The following is a 20,087-nucleotide window of genomic DNA, read 5'->3' as shown; positions in this document are numbered from 1 at the left end:
AAAGCTACCTTTGTGCGATCTGAGGAGATGATTACTTCTCCATACATTATGCGTCTTCAGCCATGCAGAAAACACGCACATGCAGTGCGCTCCAGCAGCTCTGTGAATCTTGTTCCACTCGCCCACTGATACCCTTTCCAGCAGATTAGTTTGATTTCATGCAGATTGCAGAGAAGTGACAGAGATCTAATTGAATGAGTTGCTAAAAATAGACATATTTCCACTTATTCCACTCTGTTTCTTCTCTTTCTTTCTTTCTCTCTCTTTCTCCTTTGTTTTCTTCTGGAGGCTCTTTTTTCCAGACATAATGGATCGGGGTCTTTGTCCTCCTGGTGAACTTTAGTCCCCGTCTCTCTGTGTGTGTGTGAATCAAACTTTGTGTTTCTTCTATGTATCATATTGTTTTCAAAGTTAAATATAAGTGGAGATATTTTTCTTTTGAGACTTTAAGTTGTATGAAGTCTCAACTTTGGGGGTTAGAGGTTACAACATAAAAAACCCTTCAGTTGGAAAAAACTGCAATACCTTTAACGGCCACTTGAGGCTGCTTCCAAAAGTGAGAAATCTCCCATAAAGCCCCAAATTAAAGAGTCAAAATCAGCAGTAATAAACACACTTAAAGCCTTATACCAAAAAAAATGTTTTTTTTGCACAAAATTCCTTAATTCCCAATTTTAGAGAGTACAAAAGGCCATGACATGAACCCCCCAATTAATCAAATCAAGGCTGCTATTTTAGTTTTGTGCTTCTGCAACTCTGCGTATATACGAGCAGAGATATAAGTCAAGATTCCAAGAAGACAACTGAAGAAATGACTTGTTATTTACTCAAGAACTGAGTAAATAAAACGTACGACTGCTTGTCTTCTTATGGCTTCTGAAAGGAATAATTAAGGTAAGGGTTATTCTGAGACAGTTGCCTTTGAGATCAGCTGTTTGGACTTCAGCAAATGCAATTTAACTTTATGCTTTGTGATGTTGGTGCCTCTTGGATGAGTTTCATGCAGATATTGGATAAAATGTTTGACACTGTACCAATAATAGGACCCGAAGGCAGGACTCAGGGGGCAATAATAGATCATAAAACCAAGGTAAGCATCCAGCAGGTGGAGAAGGCTGGACCACTGACTGAGAAGTACAAGAAGGAAAGTGTGACTAAACTTAAATACACACAGGGAGTGGAGATAACAATACACAAATGAGGCCCATGAGAGTAAACAAGGAAGCAGGAAGTCAACAGACCCAAAACAGGAAGCAACGCCGAGTATAAAAAAACAAGAAATGAAAACATGAGTGAAGGTAAGGAATCATGTCCATGCTCACCTCGTCATGCCTGTAAGCTTAGCCTCTTTAATAACTATTAGGTTAGCTTGTAAAATAGCCACAGGCAAAGACTGCATCCAAATACAAAGATGGCAGCAGCCACAAGACCAAAACAAAGAGTCATCTCCACATGTAAGTCTCAGCAGATGTGTGTCTAACATGAGTCTGGTCCTGCTGGAGGTTTCTGCCTGTTAAAGGAAGTTTGTCCTTGCCACTGTAACTTGCTAAATGCTGCAAAGTGCTCTGCTCATGGTGGATTAAGATGAGATCAGGCTGAGTCCTGTCTGGAAGATAGGACTGGATCTGATCCGGTCTTGATGTTGAGTCTTTGTTGACAATAGAACATGGAGTACGGTCTAGACCGGCTCTGTTTGGAAAGAGTCTGAGGATAACGTTTGTTGGGATTTGGTGCTTTATAAATAAAGATTGATTGATTGAAGTCTACAATGAAGGCAAAGTAGGAAAAAACTGCAGTTCCTTGAATGGCCACTTGAGGCTGCTCCTGAACAACATAAAGACCCAAACCTTACAGCAGCAATGAACATGTTGAAACCTGGTAAAAAGAAAGAAAAGAGAACTTTCTGCTTATGTCCATATTTATGAAGACTATTCAGGATATAGACCTTTCTTTCACTCACTCATTAACATAAAATAAAAACCTTAGAGTGTACACATTGAAGGCAGAGGTTTCTGTGAGTGTTAGGCTGTGTTCTAGTTCACCAACATTTTATCTTCCACTCTTTATCAGTAGAAATCAGAGCAGGTGTTGTAAGAATGCAGTGAGTAATGCCATCATAAAGGAGGTCAGGTCAGATTTGGTTTACTCCCACTAATAACACATGTATGTAGAACATGCATGTGTTTTCAAGCTCCATCACTTTATTTCTTGCCTCTGTTTATCACATCGATCTGTTTTTAGCTCAATTCAATTAACCTCCATTGTGTGCGGTCAGCAGCAGGTGGCAGAGAATACCTCCATTTAAAAACAAACTTATCTTATTCAGCTTTAAAAACAAACAGACAGATAAACAAAGTTAATAAGACCACTTTATTTTGTAATCAACTCGTACAAATATATAAAAATACATTTGAAGATACAAAAATAATTGGTTACAGCTCCTGGAGCTCACATGTAGCCTTGTGCACCCCATCCACCTGGGCACTGGACTTGGCCATGGGAAGGCCTTTTAATTGGTTTGATGGTATTAAGGATCCGGATTCGCTTTGGATCCCAGACACAATCCTCCTCCAAACCACTTGATACCATTCCACAGTGAGGTGGCACCCAAGCCGTGTCATATCCATAATCATGCCAGGTCTTCTGACGTGGGTGGCCTTGATAATTGATGGCGATCACTTTCCCCACGTTGACCTGGACCCTGATGACAACCCTGTCCTTCTCAGGACAATCAATAGGATAGCGACTAGCTTTCTCCAGGTCTCTGCTCAGGTACACGCCAGGACCGAGCATCCCGCCTGAAGACTGTTGAAATCCTGATGACCGGATGGACTGAGCAGCCTTGCTGGTGGTGCCATGGTACATGACGTACTGTTTATCATTGACAGGCTGATCAACACCCAGTCGAACGACCCCATAGGGTATATCACCGTCATCTTCAGCCCACTGGTAAGACATGTTGGTGTCACTATCACTGTAAGACAGAGGATCACTTAATGAATCCATTCTTATTCACACACAACAATGAAGACAGATTTAAAAAACAGGACTTTTGATGTAAAAACTTCAGAAGATTTATAATAAATTCAGGTTGATGCAGTTAAATCAAATACAGACATTAAAACAAAAACTGAAGTCATGATTCAAGCACACTAAAGAAAGATCAGATTTAAGTTCTGGATGTGATTATCCCACGAGAAATACTCTTTATTCTGCTGTGCAGGTAAATAATATAATCTGAGCACTGACCTGATTCTATCATTTTCAAAGAGCATGGAAACTTTAAATCAAAGTATTTCTCCTTCTAAAGCTTCTCAAAGGTTAACACATTAAGTTAATGTGCTCTTAAAGAGATGAGGATCTTTTAGTACAAAACAAATGTGGTGTTCACGTACCTTTCCTCTCTCCAGGTTCATCCAAGAGTGCCGCTCAGGGTTCAGTCCTCTTTATTAAAGGACCTCATGTTCGACAGTACATTTCCATAAAAGGGAGTTTATCTCTCACTTTCGTTTCACCCAAACTCAAAGAGTAAAGAAGGGTGTGGTCACACAGCATACAGTATTTTCTGCATTGCCAGCTGAGTAATAAATGCTTTAGGACCATGTGAACTCTGGTCTTGAGAGTCACATATGTTTGTTTGTTTGTGATGATGGATTCCTTCCCAAAAGAAGAAAAAAACATACCTGCGCTCAAAAAGCCCAGTGACAGGGCGGTGTTCAGGGGGGGACCCTGGGTGACATTAGGGTGGCTGCTTAGATTTTATCCCTATAACGCCAAGCGTATCATATTTGATATATCAGTTTCTGAGACCTCTACATCATCAGTGTGATATGATATTTCCGAAAAAACCTAATGTATACAATAATAAACATGCAGTACACAGATAATCCACCAGGTGTGAGTACTTCATGCACCAGAAGGACGTCACTTTAGACATCCAACATGGCAGCTCATGGATCAGAGACCCACTCCAGGTTTTCAGGGATATATTTTTACTAATTTTTAAAAAGTTTGGATGAAAAAAACTTTCAAATTGTTCCTGAAACTTCAAGAGGAATAATTACTGGATTGATGCAATAACCTAATAATATTTCATAATTTAATTTATCGTCAAACCGTGTTGAAATGTGTGAATCAAAATTGATACAGCAGGTATATAAGGTCATTTATTTGGAGATCTGTCAATCATAATTTTATTACATTTCATACATTATTCCATAAAGCAACATACAGTCTTTTAATATTTAAGAACACGTTCACATGACATAATGAAATATATTTAGAATAGAAATTGAGATATTTATAACATATATTGTATCTTTATATAATCAGCCTGCTGTATCATGATGATTGATGACTGGTTACATGTTACCATGGCTCCCTGGTAAATAATTAACTTTTTCTCATTGATTTCCACTAAAAATTTAACAATTCAGAGAATAAATATACAATTAATCAGGTTTTTTTGCTACAAAATATGTATGACAATGTTGTGCAATATGGAAAAAAAAGAATTTCAAGGTTTGAAATTACTTTTGGAAAACTTTGAAGGAAACTCAAAGTTTAATAGGCTAAAAATAATGTTTTTATATGTGTTAGTTTGTTTAATAAATAAGAAACTTTGAGCTAAAAATGTACACCAAAGTTCCTGATGTATCAAATATGATACAAATTAAAACTCATTTAAGAGAATTGCTATTTAATTCCTTTTTTTTTTTTTAATTTGTCTAAAGGTCCAATAAACTCTCCATTTTCAAAGAATTTGAATTTTCTGCCAGTTATTTGATGGTTCAGGATTTACAGGGTTAACAATGAAATGCTGTCCTCCAAGTTAGAGGAGGTGCTTGTGCCTGTGTTTGAGCAGGCTGTCAGCTGGTGATCGGTCATTTAGAAACCTAAACACAGAAATACAGGAAGAGTATGACACCTTAAAGCTCCACCTGTTAGGGTGGAGGAGACGGTGTTTGGACCTATACTGCAGACAGTCAGTACGGGAGCTCTGAATGTTTTGACAGTCAGTTAACACATGTGGTGTCTGTTTTAATATACAGTCAGTTAACACATGTGGTGTTTGTTATAATATACAGTCAGTTAATACATGTGGTGTCTGTTTTAATATACAGTCAGTTAATACATGTGGTGTTTGTTATAATATACAGTCAGTTAACACATGTGGTGTTTTTTTTAATATACAGTCAGTTAATACATGTGGTGTCTGTTTTAATATACAGTCAGTTAATACATGTGGTGTTTGTTATAATATACAGTCAGTTAACACATGTGGTGTTTTTTTTAATATACAGTCAGTTAACACATGTGGTGTTTGTTATAATATACAGTCAGTTAACACATGTGGTGTTTGTTATAATATACAGTCAGTTAACACATGTGGTGTCTGTTATAATATACAGTCAGTTAATACATGTGGTGTTTGTTATAATATACAGTCAGTTAATACATGTGGTGTTTGTTATAATATACAGTCAGTTAATACATGTGGTGTCTGTTATAATATACAGTCAGTTAATACATGTGGTGTCTGTTATAATATACAGTCAGTTAATACATGTGGTGTCTGTTATAATATACAGTCAGTTAACACATGTGGTGTCTGTTATAATATACAGTCAGTTAATACATGTGGTGTCTGTTATAATATACAGTCAGTTAACACATGTGGTGTCTGTTATAATATACAGTCAGTTAACACATGTGGTGTTTGTTATAATATACAGTCAGTTAATACATGTGGTGTTTGTTATAATATACAGTCAGTTAATACATGTGGTGTTTGTTATAATATACAGTCAGTTAATACATGTGGTGTTTGTTATAATATACAGTCAGTTAACACATGTGGTGTCTGTTATAATATACAGTCAGTTAACACATGTGGTGTCTGTTATAATATACAGTCAGTTAATACATGTGGTGTCTGTTATAATATACAGTCAGTTAACACATGTGGTGTCTGTTATAATATACAGTCAGTTAATACATGTGGTGTTTGTTATAATATACAGTCAGTTAATACATGTGGTGTTTGTTATAATATACAGTCAGTTAACACATGTGGTGTTTGTTATAATATACAGTCAGTTAACACATGTGGTGTCTGTTATAATATACAGTCAGTTAATACATGTGGTGTCTGTTTTAATGTACAGTCAGTTAACACATGTGGTGTTTGTTATAATATACAGTCAGTTAACACATGTGGTGTCTGTTATAATATACAGTCAGTTAATACATGTGGTGTCTGTTTTAATATACAGTCAGTTAATACATGTGGTGTCTGTTTTAATATACAGTCAGTTAATACATGTGGTGTCTGTTTTAATATACAGTCAGTTAACACATGTGGTGTCTGTTTTAATATACAGTCAGTTAATACATGTGGTGTCTGTTTTAATATACAGTCAGTTAATACATGTGGTGTCTGTTTTAATATACAGTCAGTTAATACATGTGGTGTCTGTTTTAATATACAGTCAGTTAACACATGTGGTGTCTGTTATAATATACAGTCAGTTAATACATGTGGTGTCTGTTTTAATATACAGTCAGTTAACACATGTGGTGTCTGTTTTAATATACAGTCAGTTAATACATGTGGTGTCTGTTTTAATATACAGTCAGTTAACACATGTGGTGTTTGTTTTAATGTACAGTCAGTTAACACATGTGGTGTTTGTTTTAATATACAGTCAGTTAACACATGTGGTGTTTGTTTTAATGTACAGTCAGTTAACACGTGGTGTTTGTTATAATGTACAGTCAGTTAACACATGTGGTGTCTGTTATAATGTACAGTCAGTTAACACATGTGGTGTCTGTTTTAATATACAGTCAGTTAATACATGTGGTGTCTGTTTTAATATACAGTCAGTTAATACATGTGGTGTCTGTTTTAATGTACAGTCAGTTAACACATGTGGTGTCTGTTTTAAAATACAGTCAGTTAATACATGTGGTGTCTGTTTTAATATACAGTCAGTTAATACATGTGGTGTCTGTTTTAATATACAGTCAGTTAACACATGTGGTGTCTGTTTTAATGTACAGTCAGTTAATACATGTGGTTTCTGTTTTAATGTACAGTCAGTTAATACATGTTGTTTCTGTTTTAATATACAGTCAGTTAACACATGTGGTGTGTGTTTTAATATACAGTCAGTTAATACATGTGGTGTCTGTTTTAATATACAGTCAGTTAACACATGTGGTGTCTGTTTTAATATACAGTCAGTTAATACATGTGGTTTCTGTTTTAATGTACAGTCAGTTAACACATGTGGTGTCTGTTTTAATATACAGTCAGTTAATACATGTGGTGTCTGTTTTAATGTACAGTCAGTTAACACATGTGGTGTCTGTTTTAATATACAGTCAGTTAACACATGTGGTTTCTGTTTTAATGTACAGTCAGTTGTTTCTGCAGGTAATCATTTTACTGTAAACACCCTGAGATGTGGCCCTGGCAATCCACAACATGACTCATACAAACCACAAGAAACACCTGAAGGAAACAACACAGCTGTAACACACGGATATAAATAATCTGAGCTCAGAGGTATCTGAGTATGCACACACAGAATCAAACCTGAGGGACTTTCATTGGGAGTTAAGGAAGTCTCCCTCACACAGCAGATCTCAACTGCCATCAGATGGTTTCCTGTGCAGGCTTAGCCCTGAAACTCTCACAGGAAACTGGTGCTCGTTTAGCTGAAACCTAAATAGGCTGAGAGGCAGACAGCCACGCCAGCAGGGGATGTTCTCACCACATTGGCTAACATCTTAAGGATGTTTATCGATTTAAAATATTGTCACCTTTTTTGAACTATTAATGAAAGAAGAACACTTTGTCTTAAATAATCAGATGATGTTTTAATAATGTTCTTAAGGTAAAAGATTATTGAATGTGTTCTATAAAATGTTAAAAAAAAACTGCGGCTGCGATGACACCCAATCCAGTGTCCCGTTCTAAGGGTATCGGGTGTGCGACGTGGCTTGATGACATTGATGATCTGGATTTGATCAGGATCCCAGACACAATCCTCCTCCAAACCACTTGGAACCATTCCACAGTGAGGTGGCACCCAAGCAGTATCAAATCCATAATCATGCCAGGTCTTCCTATGAGGGTGGCCTTTTTTATTGATGGCGATCACTTTCCCCACGTTGACCTGGACCTTGAACACAACCCTATCATGCTCAGGATGATCAATAGGATAGCGACTAGCTTTATTCAGGTCTCTGCTCAGGTAAACGCCACGTCCGAGCATCCCGCCTGAAGACTGTTGAAATCCTGATGACCGGATGGACTGAGCAGCCTTGCTGGTGGTGCCATGGTACATGACGTACTGTTTACCACTGACAGGCTGCTCAACACCCAGTCAAACGACCCCATAGGGTATATCACCGTCATCTTCAGCCCACTGGTAAGACATGTTGGTGTCACTATCACTGTAAGACAGAGGATCACTTAATGAATCCATTCTTATTCACACACAACAATGAAGACAGATTTAAAAAACAGGACTTTTGATGTAAAAACTTCAGAAGATTTATAATAAATTCAGGTTGATGCAGTTAAATCAAATACAGACATTAAAACAAAAACTGAAGTCATGATTCAAGCACACTAAAGAAAGATCAGATTTAAGTTCTGGATGTGATTATCCCACGAGAAATACTCTTTATTCTGCTGTGCAGGTAAATAATATAATCTGAGCACTGACCTGATTCTATCATTTTCAAAGAGCATGGAAACTTTAAATCAAAGTATTTCTCCTTCTAAAGCTTCTCAAAGGTTAACACATTAAGTTAATGTGCTCTTAAAGAGATGAGGATCTTTTAGTACAAAACAAATGTGGTGTTCACATACCTTTCCTCTCTCCAGGTTCATCCAAGTTTATCTCTCACTTTCGTTTCACCCTAACTCTGTTCTATAACTCACAGACTACCTTGACTCAGAAGGTATTTGTTGTTCAGGTGTGGTTACCACAGAAACAGGGAGTGTCACTGAGTTCAGGGAAGCAGCACACAAATAAAATCAATTGGCCCAAGCTTTTCAGAGGAATGAACCGCCGCAGGTTCTTCTGGTCATACACGCTTTGTTTACATCAGTATTTTAACGTACTACATAAAGGTATTTTAGTTTCGTTTTAAAGCTAGGGTTGGTAGTCTCGGAAAACTAGCGTGAATTTGAATGTAGCTTTTCCTCAGGACTCCGTCTAACCCCTCCCCTCCTCCCTCCTTCCTCCTCCCTCCTCCCTCCTCCCTCCTTCCTCCCTCATCCTCCTCTCCTCCTCTCCTCCTCCTCTCCTCCTCTCCTCTCCCCTCCTCCTCTCCTCCTCTCCTCCTCCCCTCCTCCTCTCCTCCTCTCCTCCTCCCCTCCTCCTCTCCTCCTCTCCTCCTCCCTCCTCCTCCCCTCCTCCCCTCCTCCCCTCCTCCTCCCCTCCTCCTCTCCTCCTCCCCTCCTCCTCTCCTCCTCTCCTCCTCCCTCCTCCTCCCCTCCTCCCCTCCTCCCCTCCTCCTCCCCTGCTCCTCCTCCCCTCCTCCCCTCCTCCTCCTCCTCTCCTCCCTCCTCCCCTCCTCCTCCCCTCCTCCCCTCCTCCTCTCCTCCTCCCCTCCTCCTTTTTTCACTCTTCTTTAAGAACACATTATGTATTGATACCATCAGGACATAAAGATCATTTTAACCAGTATGACAAAAAGTGTATCTAAATCTGATTACCAACCCCAGCTTTAAGCAAGGTTTTAAATTCAGTTGCAAAGAAGGAATCCCAAAGTCAGGATCTGCAGCCTCTCAGTTTCTAACCTCACTAATCATGCAGCGATGCAGAGGCAGAAAAACTCCCAAACTAACATGGCGAGTGTTCCAGAAGAACCTGCACCAGCACACTACACATCACATCCAGAGTCTGAACCCCAACAGAGGAGGCAACTGTTGAAGTGCTGCAGCCTGCCTGGGTCAGATCATCGTCATCCTTTACAAGTTTTAAATGTTTTTAAAAACACAGACCATAGTTCATTCATCTTAAAAGTAAGCTTTCAATAAAACACAACAGTTTATCAGATCAGAATGAAAGATTTATTCTTCATGTTGAAGTGAAAGAGCAACAGATTACAAAATGATCACAATCCTATTTCATAATGGAGATAAGGGCTGCAGCAGCTGCTAAAGCTCCAACTGCGATTACACCCCATGCAGTGTCTTCAAATGTGGTATCGGGTGCTGGACGTGGCTTGATGACTTCCATGATCTTGATTCGCTTTGGATCCCAGACACAATCCTCCTCCAAACCACTTGGAACCATTCCACAGTTAGGTGGCACCCAGGCCGTGTCATATCCATAATCATGCCAGGTCTTCCTCCGAGGGTTGTCTTTCTTTCTGATCGCGATCACTTTCCCCACGTCAACCAGGACCTTGAACACAACCCTTTTATGCTCAGGACAATCCATAGGATAGCGTCTAGCTTTCTCCAGGTCTCTGCTGAGGTACACGCCAGGACCGAGCATCCCATCTGAAGACTGATCAAATCCTGAATCCACAATGGACTGAGCATGCTGCCTGTGGGTGCCGTGGTACATGATGTACCTTCCACCGCTGACTGGCTCAGAGCGACCCAGTCGACCTACCCCGCGGGGTATATCGCCGTCATCTTCAGCCCACTGGTAAGACATGTTGGTGTCACTATCACTGTAAGACAGAGGAGCACTTAATGAATCCATTCTTATTCACACACAAAGACAGATCTCAGAAACAGGGCCCGTCTGCACCTCCAGACATTAGTGATGAGAACGGGCCGTTTGTACTGATGGTGAGAAAAAACATGGATCATCAAATACAGAAATTAAACAAGAAAATGAAGTCCCATTTTATTTCCCTGACTTTACATCTCTCCTCCTTGGACTCTGGACTCAGCAGAGGACACTCTTTGAGACTGACACATAAACAGAGATGTATTTGTTAATCTCAGGATCCCTCAGGCAGCATGACAAACCCAAATTTTCCTCACTCCAGGCTCAGTGTTGGTGATAAACCTGCACTCGGCCGTCTGTGTTCGAATAAACCTCTTTATAGATTTCTCAGTTTTTGATTGTGTTTTTAACTCTTTCTCCTCACTCTTATCTCACACTGAAACTCCTTCTGTCAAACCATTGTCTTACTTTTACTCTGCATATATCTATCAGCTGTTTAATTAGAAAACATGCTTCTTAGTTTCATGCTTCCCATAATTTCTTTAAGGGTTAGTACAGGCAGAGTAATAGTTAAAGCTCAGAGACAAAATCTAATTTCTCTGCAGCTTCTCTGATAAATAATCGATGGAATGAAGTGGAGGATACAAGTTCACGTACCTCTCCTCTCTTGTTTCCCCTCAGTAGTGTGGGCTGCAGGGTCACTCTGCTCTTATAACATCTGATCCTCCTGCTTTCACTTTTAATTTTCCAGGATGTTTATTTTTAGAGTTGGGACAGAGTTGAACATGGAAGTTGTTCAAGATATGCAGAAACAGGGCCATGGTTAAAGAATCAGTGACTTCTGGAATAAGTCCAAAAGTTTTCTCTTTTCTTTTCAGAGCTTGTTAGAAGATGCATTAATAAGCTGTTTAATTATAAAACATGCTTCATAGTTTCATAACTCTGTTTTTAAAATGTTGTTTTCTGTCATTTCTTTAAGGGTTAGCACAAGACGAGTATTAGTTAAAGCTCTGAGACAAAATATAACTTTTCTGCAGCTGTTGAAGACACAAAGTGTGTGTTCGCGTACCTCTCTTCTCTTGTTTTCTCTCAGGCTGCAGGGTCACTCTGCTCCCATAACACCTCATATGATCCTCCTGCTTTCACTTTCATTTACCAGGATGTTTATTTTTAGAGTTAAACATGGAAGAAAAATGTAAAATTAGGGCCAAGGTTAAAGAATCAGTGAGTTCTGGACTAAGTCTTAAAGATTTCTCCTGTGTTGTTAGAAGTTGTATTAAAACCACACTTAGCAGATGACACATCTTCCTCTTCCCTCTGGGTGTCATATGAACAAACCACGGCTTTCATGAAGTTGTGGCTCACCATGAAACTTGACCATGAAATTAACTCTAAGTTGCTGCTTGGTTTCATTTCTGCACAAACCTTGTTTGCTCCGAGTGCAGAGGGGCGATTTACTTTGAGTTCCTTGTGTCTGAGCTGTGATGGAAACTGAATCATGACACAGGGAGGGAAGAGACGAGATGCTTTTATTTAACTGATCAAATGTACCTGGGCTTTTTGTTGATGATGACTTGTCGGGGGGGTTTACAGATCTGGATTGAACTGCCTTCATGAGACCCAGAGAGAAAAAGTTCTGGGATCAGTTTGGTTGCTTCAGTGAGTCAGTCATGAAACAGGCAACAACAATGCCAACTGAACCCCTTCAGAGAAAACGCTGACTTCACTCCAGGATGATCTCTACACAGAAACACCCTCTGACAAGATGCACCAAGAGAATCAGTGACCCAGCTTTCTTACTGATCTTCAGGCTGTGTAAGATGCTTCATTCTGATTGGTCCAAACCCCTTGACGACGGTTATTAACTTTCACTCACACGAGCAACACCAGAGACAAACTGATCACAGGTCATGTCAGATCAATCCACAGAGAAGAGTTCAATGTGTTTGTTTGTTAAGCAAGTAGCTGGGTAATAAGCTTTGTCTCACCCTGTCAGGATTCTATTTCCCATAACTACCAGAAGCAGAAAGGATCTTTATTAAGCAGAGGCGATACCTAAAAGTTTTGAGCCTGAGTCATTGAAAACAAAATATCTAACACAAGGACCCGGGTTAAAAATATCAGAACCCCCTCTCAGATCAGAGCCGGCCGGTGTTCTCCGTTACACTCTCTTATTGGAGGGTCGAACATTCAAACAGCTGCTCCACCCAAACATGACGGAGCACTCAGATGACAGGACGGTAACTTTAAATCACCGTGAGCTCGACAGAGGAACTGTTGACACTTTTGGTTTCAGCTGAACTCGAAAGCAACAAACATTCCCTGAAGGTTCCCCCGTCCTGACTCACCTGTCTCTCTCCGTGTGTCTTCAGAGATTAACTCTGTCAGTGACTGTTGAAGCATCACTACTTTAACAAAGAGTGACTGAGCAGCTGAAAGTTTAGAGTCAGTACTTACAGCTCACTGTGGATCGATCTGCATCCTCTCGTATTAAAGATGGACTTTAGGCTCTGATGTGAGAGACCTGGAGGCAGATCAGGTCCTCATCTGGAGCTGATTATGTGTGTGTGTTTGTGTGTGTGTGAGTGTGTGTGAGTGTGTATGTGTGTGTTGAAATCACTGTAAGGCCGATCAGCTCCAACAGTGTGTAAAGACTCAGGATTTCAGAGACTAAATCGATGTACTTTATATTTAAATTCCACTCACCGTTCTGCCTTCATTAAAGTATCATTAAAGTGTTCATCTATGCTAATCTTACTTTCTTACGGGTGTCATGTCTTTAGGAGTCAAAGGTCTGTTATTATTATTGATAATGTTGATCTTTATTAACTGATGGTGGTTATGTTATTATGTAAGGATGTTATTATTACTCTGGTTTTTAGTAGTATTGCTTCTATTAAAGCATTAATTCTAATTTATTTATTATGTTTTCGTCTCTGTGGGAGGAGCTGACAGTAAATATCTTTGTACACAGTGACCCTTAAATTTTGTTCTGTTCTGAAAATGATGAAATAATAAAAAAGAATTATATAATCAAAATAAATTAATAAATGAATACTACACCTCTGAAAATAAATAAATAAATACAAACTAAAATAAATACACTAACTCTTAAAAAATACACCTCTGAAATTAAATAAACAAATACAAAAAAATGTACCCCACATATAAATACATAAAGGAAAGTATTAATTCAGGATGGAGTATTTGGGCTAAATGAAGAAAATCAAATGTTACATATAAAGAATAAAAGCTGTGACACAGTGAGAGAAAGTCTTTAGAGACTGAAGTTTTAATACTTTGGAAATAATGTTTTTATTTTAGTCTATGGTTATATCATAGCTCATCATTTATTATTGGGATGATTTTATATTCATATTTTATTGTTTCAATCTTTTATCTTTTGTTGTTTTTATTCTTCCAACATCGTTTTATTTCATTTTATTTGTCTTCCTCACATTTTTCATTTATTGTCTTTTATTGTTTTATTTTTTGTAAAGCACTGTTTGAAAACTGCTTTTATAAATAAAGTGTATTATTATTATTATTTACTCTGTTTTTTTACTTACCTGCTAAATTTGCTGCAACAACTGAATCTCTCCCGTGAATCAGTGAAGTATTCTCTCATCCTTCGGGTAAAACTCTCCTCTTCTTTATTCAGCTGAAGGAGAAAACAGAAACTGAAGGGACAGCTTCTATGTTTGCAGCGTGTTTGAGTTAATGTTTGATCTGTTTGTTTGTTTGTTTGGTTTCTGACTCATGTCCTGAATGTTGACACACCTGATTCAGATCAGCTGTTTCCCTGCTGCTGATTTAAAGTGAAATGAAACTGAAAGTTTAAAGAAGCCGGAGCGTCTTTGAAACTCTTTTACACTGAGAGGAAACAGGAAGTGGACTCAAGAGGGAGGCAGGAATGTAAAACTTGAAGACTGTAAAACACAAAGCAGAGGCTGACATCACATCAGTCTTTGGTGTGCAGCTTGTTATGCTGCCCCCTAGTGGACACAATCAAACCCTACCAGCCTTTACTGTGTGAGATCTTTCTTTATTACCCTTCTTGTGTGTAAGCAAACAAAGGATTCCTCGTACCTCAGAGGTTATTTGGTCCATTTTGTAAAAAAGAGAGTTTTGTCAGACAGTGTTTCCTCGGCGTGACCACAGGGGGGCGCCAAAAGCAGCCCTAACCAATCGTTTCTCACAGCAGCTTGAGACCCCTCCGTGTGATTGGTTCAGTCACTTCTCAGTGGAGTGGCTCTTCATGTGGAGCCGTACGTAAGTCTTTCGGTGGAAGCCTTTCCCACAGATCTCACAGCGGTGTGGTTTCTCTCCCGTGTGCGTGCTGCTGTGCTGCTTCAGGGTGGAGTGGTCGCTGAAGCCCCGCCCACAGGTGTTGCACAGGTACGGCTTCTCCCCGGTGTGCGTCCTGATGTGTCGCTTCATGTTGTGCCGGCAGTTGAAGGACTTGCCGCACTCGTTGCAGAGAAAAGGCTTCTCCCCCGTGTGGACCCTCATGTGCATTTCCAGATTCCCCTGACTGTCGAAGCACTTCCCGCACACTTCGCACACTTTCCCGTTTTTGTGCGTCTTCAGGTGAATTTTTAAGTTTTCCTCGGAGTCCAAGTGCATCCCGCAGACGCCGCACAGGTCTGTGGCGTGACTCTTGGCGTGATTCACCAGAGAAACCATGGAGTGGAACATTTTCCCACAAACCTCACATATGGTGCGAGTCGGCTGCTTCTTCAGCGATGATGTTTTCACCTTCTTCTCGTCGGCGTTTTCGTCTTCCTTCGCAGACGTGGGGTCGCTGATCTTCTTGTGGACGTGGATCATGAGGTGGCGTTTCAGCGTGGAGTAGTCGTTGAAGCATTTCCCGCACACGGTGCAAGGATACGGCCTCTCTCCCGTGTGGATCCGGATGTGCCGCATCATGTTGTGGCGGCAGTTGAAGGACTTGCCGCACTCGTTGCAGTTGAACGGTTTCTCTCCCGTGTGGATCCTCATGTGGGTCTCCAGAGAGCTGGAGGCCCCGAAGCATTTCCCACACACTCTGCAGACCTCGGCCTTCACGTGTGTCTTCAGGTGGACTTGAAATGTCTCTTCTGTTTCCAAATGTTCCCCGCAGACTCCACAGACGTCCTTTGGGTGGACCTCCATGTGGTTCACCAGAGAGACGATGGCGTGGAAGGCTTTCCCGCAGACTTTGCAGCAGATTCTGGACTTAAGCTTTTTAGTGGGGTGCAGTTTTGGCGCCATTGGTAGACGGGGCATCTTACTCTTTGGGGTGCTTTCACTCTCGCTGTCATCGCTCTGAGATATGGCGCTCCCCCTCCACTCGCTGTCGCTAATATCAGTAACAGAAGAAGTGGGGGAAGCCGCGTCCTCGCCCGAAACCTCCACCTTAGTCTGGTCTTGCTCGGCTGAAGTGCCGGGTACAGGATCTCCTTCTTCCTTCGCGCTCTGACAGTCGGACGGATGTGTGTCGAACTCGTTTTTCACATACGGAGGTGTGAAGATGAACCTGATGGTGGTGTCCTCCTGCAGCGACTCCCCCTCCTGGCTGCTCGGGGGGGCCTCCTGGCTCTTTTCAGCATGTAGGCGATCCTCCTCATCGTCGTCGTGGTCCAGACCGGGGGTCCACTCCTCATCCCAGACGGAGAGAGCGAGCTGCGGTTGATCTAAGACACAAAAAAACAGTGAGCTGAGTCAGTCAGAGACGTTTACCTCTTCAGACTCAACCTTCCTCTTCTACAATAACTCCTCACTGTTTGACTCTCGAACACAGACTGTTTAAATATGGACTTAGTCTCCCTGACGTCACCCGTCTGTTTCTGAAGAACTGTTTTGAGGTCAGTCAGCGGCGGCGGCCATATAACTGCTGTTGAGTGATTGTAAGGTAAAGAGGCGGGGCTTTGAGTCTCCTCGCCAGCAGCTACAGTGTTCCTGCCTGTCAATCAAGTCAGCTGAGCCTCTCATTGGAAGACTAGAATCTTAATATCTTTGAAATCACCACGTTATAATAATTCCCCCCCTCACAGTGTGAGCCGATAGAGAGATGATCTATCCAGACTCCACTGGTCTTTTGAACCAGACTGTAAACATGTTTATTTCTGCTGTAAAGATCGGCTCTTTGAATGGGTGTGTGTGTGGTTCATTCATATGAGGTTAGACACTGATACAGTAAGGATTAAAGGGAGTATACACACTTTCTGCATTTCCAGTTGAATCAGAATATTAATAAAAACTGAATTTACACATCATGCTCACACCACCATGGCACTGTGCACCTGTCCCTTATTCAGTAGTGAGAGTTGGTAACCCTGTCTCTACCTGGGGCAACATCAGCCAAACAGAGGAGGGACATCACCTGTGCTACACTTTGTGACTCCAGAGACAGTTTGTGATTCTGATGTTTGAAAATCTTTACAATAAGATTAATTAAATGTTAAATGTAGAGCTTTTTCTGGAGCCGAATTCAAATGTAAACCTTTTAAATTAATACAACATCTTCTATGAGAGCATACTACTCACACACTTAGAGAGAGAACATGTTTAATGTTGCTTTCCAGATTTTGAAATGAAGTCTGGTGAGCTGCATCAAGCTAGAAGAAACTGAGCATCATGAGGCTCATTCCCCTGGTAATGAGTCTGATTTAACATTTATCAGTCTAAGCTTTCTATATGTTAACAATGGAATAGCAGAGGATGTTAGTGAATGAAGCTAATCTGAAGTAAGGAAGCTAATCTGACAGTTCTAACCCCACCGGCTCATGAACAGAGGAAGTGGGCAGGAGCTCAGTCAGAGCCGGGCACATGGAGCTGCATGAAGGGAAGGAGGAACCACATGCTGATAATCCACCGACCTGAGTGCTTGTTTAACTCAGTCTTTGAAACTGTCTGCAGCAGCAGCATCCTGCGCTGCCGGCGGATCTCTTCCTCGTAGCTTGAGATGGTCTTCCTCACCGCCTCGAAGATCTCCTCCGCGGCCGCAGACAGACGCTCGTTCACGGCCACTCTGAGCAGCTGGAGGCTCGACATGATCCGGACCGACCTCCGGAGGGGGTCCCAGGCTGACAGCAGGCCTGTACCCGGGGTTTGATGCTGTTTCTGGTGTGTAATCAGCAGCTCGGGGTGACACGGTTAAATCTGTAAAGGCAGCGGTTGTGTTCTGATAGTAAGAAGCACTTCCGGTGTATTTTCAGAATAAAAGTGACTCCAGGAAATGTGAATAAATCAAATTATTAAAGCTCCAGTGAGGAGTTTTTAGTAATAATATAGACTGAAATTAATACTTATGGCTCTGTATGATCTTCAAAGGAGAACATGAATATCTGCAACAACATTGATAATTACTAAATAGTCATGTTTAATATTAATACTGCATTTTCCACAGCAAGGCGGGACAGTGAGTGACACGTTTGGCTTTTAAAGTCACTGTAAAGGATTTTTAACTGGTTATAAAAACAGACAGATTGATTCTGCTGATTCTTTATGACCTTCAAAAGATAAACAGGACCACCTACAACAGGACTGAACCTTTTTATATTGTCATTTTGAATGCCTGTAACGGCAGCCAGGAGACGTCTGTCATCAAAGACTCAGTGAGTGATTGATTCGACTCTCAAAAAGGAGCATAGTTACTTTCTGGGTCAAAATTCTGCCTCGACATGTAAAGGGAAAGAGATGAGACCAGGATGTGATATCTTTCACCGCACTACTAAAAGTTACACACTGGAGCTTTAAAAGACAGCAAGATGAGCTCTTCTCATTGAAGGGACAAAATCATATAACACTATAATATTATACAGTATAATAATGGACGTAGTATTCCTGACACCGCCCATCTGTTTCTGAAGCCAATCGTTGGCGGGTGCCATATTGGAAAAACTGAACTAAACTCAATTTCTGTTGAGAGAGTGTGAGGTAAAGAGGCGGACCTTGAGCCTCCTCGCTAACAGCTACAGTGTAGTATTTGTTGGTGTCCACAGGGGGCGCCAGAATCAAGTCATACTAAAAGTTCCTCACACCGCAGACCGGTCAACATTGTGGAAGACTTAGCTCCTCTTGTGATAAGAGTCATAGGACCTGTATGACACAGAGAACACAACCAGAATGGAACTCCTGAAAAGTGCATTAACCAGGGATCCCTGGACGTCATGAAACAATCAGAACTGCCTCTGAATAACTGAATGGATGTTTTCAGTGCGTTCCTGCACATCTTAATCTGTAACAGTCATAATGTGGTCGAAGTCAAGGTGTCAGAACACACTGGGGCAGCATGGCAGCACTTTTTGAGTAATAAATCTAAAAATTTAAAATTCAAGATCATTAAGTACTTTTTTTTTGCATTCAATTCATCGTATTAATTTGTTAGTAGAGACTTAAAACTGATTTTAAATGCTAAATAATACTTTTTTAAAAAAGCAATTAAAAATGTGATTAATCGCAATTAACTTTTGATCTTCTGTGATTCATCTGATTTAAAAAAGTCCTTTTCCTTTTTGTTTCTGTGTTTGAAATATGACAGTTTGATTCAAACTAAACATTTAAAAATCACTCAACAAAAAACACACAGGCTGTGAAAGAAAGGAGGCTTAAAGATTTAAAGTACAGAAAAGTCTCCTCCAGTCCGCTGACATTTGAGCTTCATAATAACGATGAAGGTCTTTTGTTGTTTCATCCAAAGAGTTCTGCAGAGAAACAAAACTGAACTAAAGAAACTAAAGAGAGAGACGTGTCGTGGTCTGTCCAGCAGATGGCGTCCTTCCCAAAAGAAACTACTGGAGAGCAGCGAGTCAGCACAAACTCATTAAAGATGACTCAGCAGACATCTTGACTCCAACATTCAATAGTTTTATTGTGAAAAAGTCTGTCTCTTCAGCCCCTCGCCTCGAAACTGTACAATCAATAATTTAAAATAAGAAAACCGTCAGCTTGGTGTTTAAACAACATTCACACTCACACACTCACTTCAGATTACTCAGCAGCTTCAGCCACAAACCAGAGTAGTGTATTACATTGTTTTTTTTATCATCATCATCATCATCATCATCATCATCATCAACATCATCATCATCATCATCATCATCACAACAGTCTGCTCCTCTGTACAACACTTAATACATCAGAGGGAATCCCTGAATCTTTCACCGTCCTGCACAATCATGTTCATCTTTAAACGTCTCGTGAAGTTTCAAATGTGTTCAGGAGAAACACAAACACGGAGGAGAGGAGAGACGCAGAAACAAAGGAGGAGGGAGGGAGGAGGGAGGATGGAGGAGGGAGGATGGAGGAGGGAGTGAGGAGGGAGGAGGGAGGAGGGAGGATGGAGGAGGGAGGGAGGAGGGAGGAGGGAGTGAGGAGGGAGGATGGAGGAGTGAG

At 40.7% G+C, this 20,087-nt stretch overlaps 2 protein-coding genes across 2 annotated transcripts; both read right to left on the bottom strand.

The window, feature by feature from the left end:
• Positions 1-2,351: 2,351 nt before the first annotated feature.
• Positions 2,352-14,611, bottom strand: gig2e (grass carp reovirus (GCRV)-induced gene 2e). Its single transcript, XM_034711389.1, is given in 5 exon segments — positions 2,352-2,974; positions 3,505-3,520; positions 7,949-8,428; positions 10,247-10,707; positions 14,279-14,611. Coding segments are annotated over 5 exon segments (1,542 nt in total). The 5' UTR covers positions 14,338-14,611; the 3' UTR covers positions 2,352-2,448.
• Positions 14,612-14,733: 122 nt separating this feature from the next.
• Positions 14,734-17,888, bottom strand: LOC117832301 (gastrula zinc finger protein XlCGF57.1-like). The gene is made up of 2 exons (XM_034711384.1): positions 17,570-17,888; positions 14,734-16,384 (listed from the first exon to the last, which is right to left on the bottom strand). Exons 1-2 carry the CDS (start codon positions 17,742-17,744, stop codon positions 14,943-14,945), a joined length of 1,617 nt encoding a protein of 538 aa, XP_034567275.1. The 5' UTR covers positions 17,745-17,888; the 3' UTR covers positions 14,734-14,942.
• Positions 17,889-20,087: the final 2,199 nt, after the last annotated feature.

The sequence above is a fragment of the Notolabrus celidotus genome, chromosome 20 (assembly GCF_009762535.1).
Source record: "Notolabrus celidotus isolate fNotCel1 chromosome 20, fNotCel1.pri, whole genome shotgun sequence".
Lineage (NCBI taxonomy): Eukaryota > Metazoa > Chordata > Actinopteri > Labriformes > Labridae > Notolabrus > Notolabrus celidotus.
Note: the sequence above shows the minus strand (reverse complement) of the source record. Positions and strands in the feature narration are given on the sequence as shown.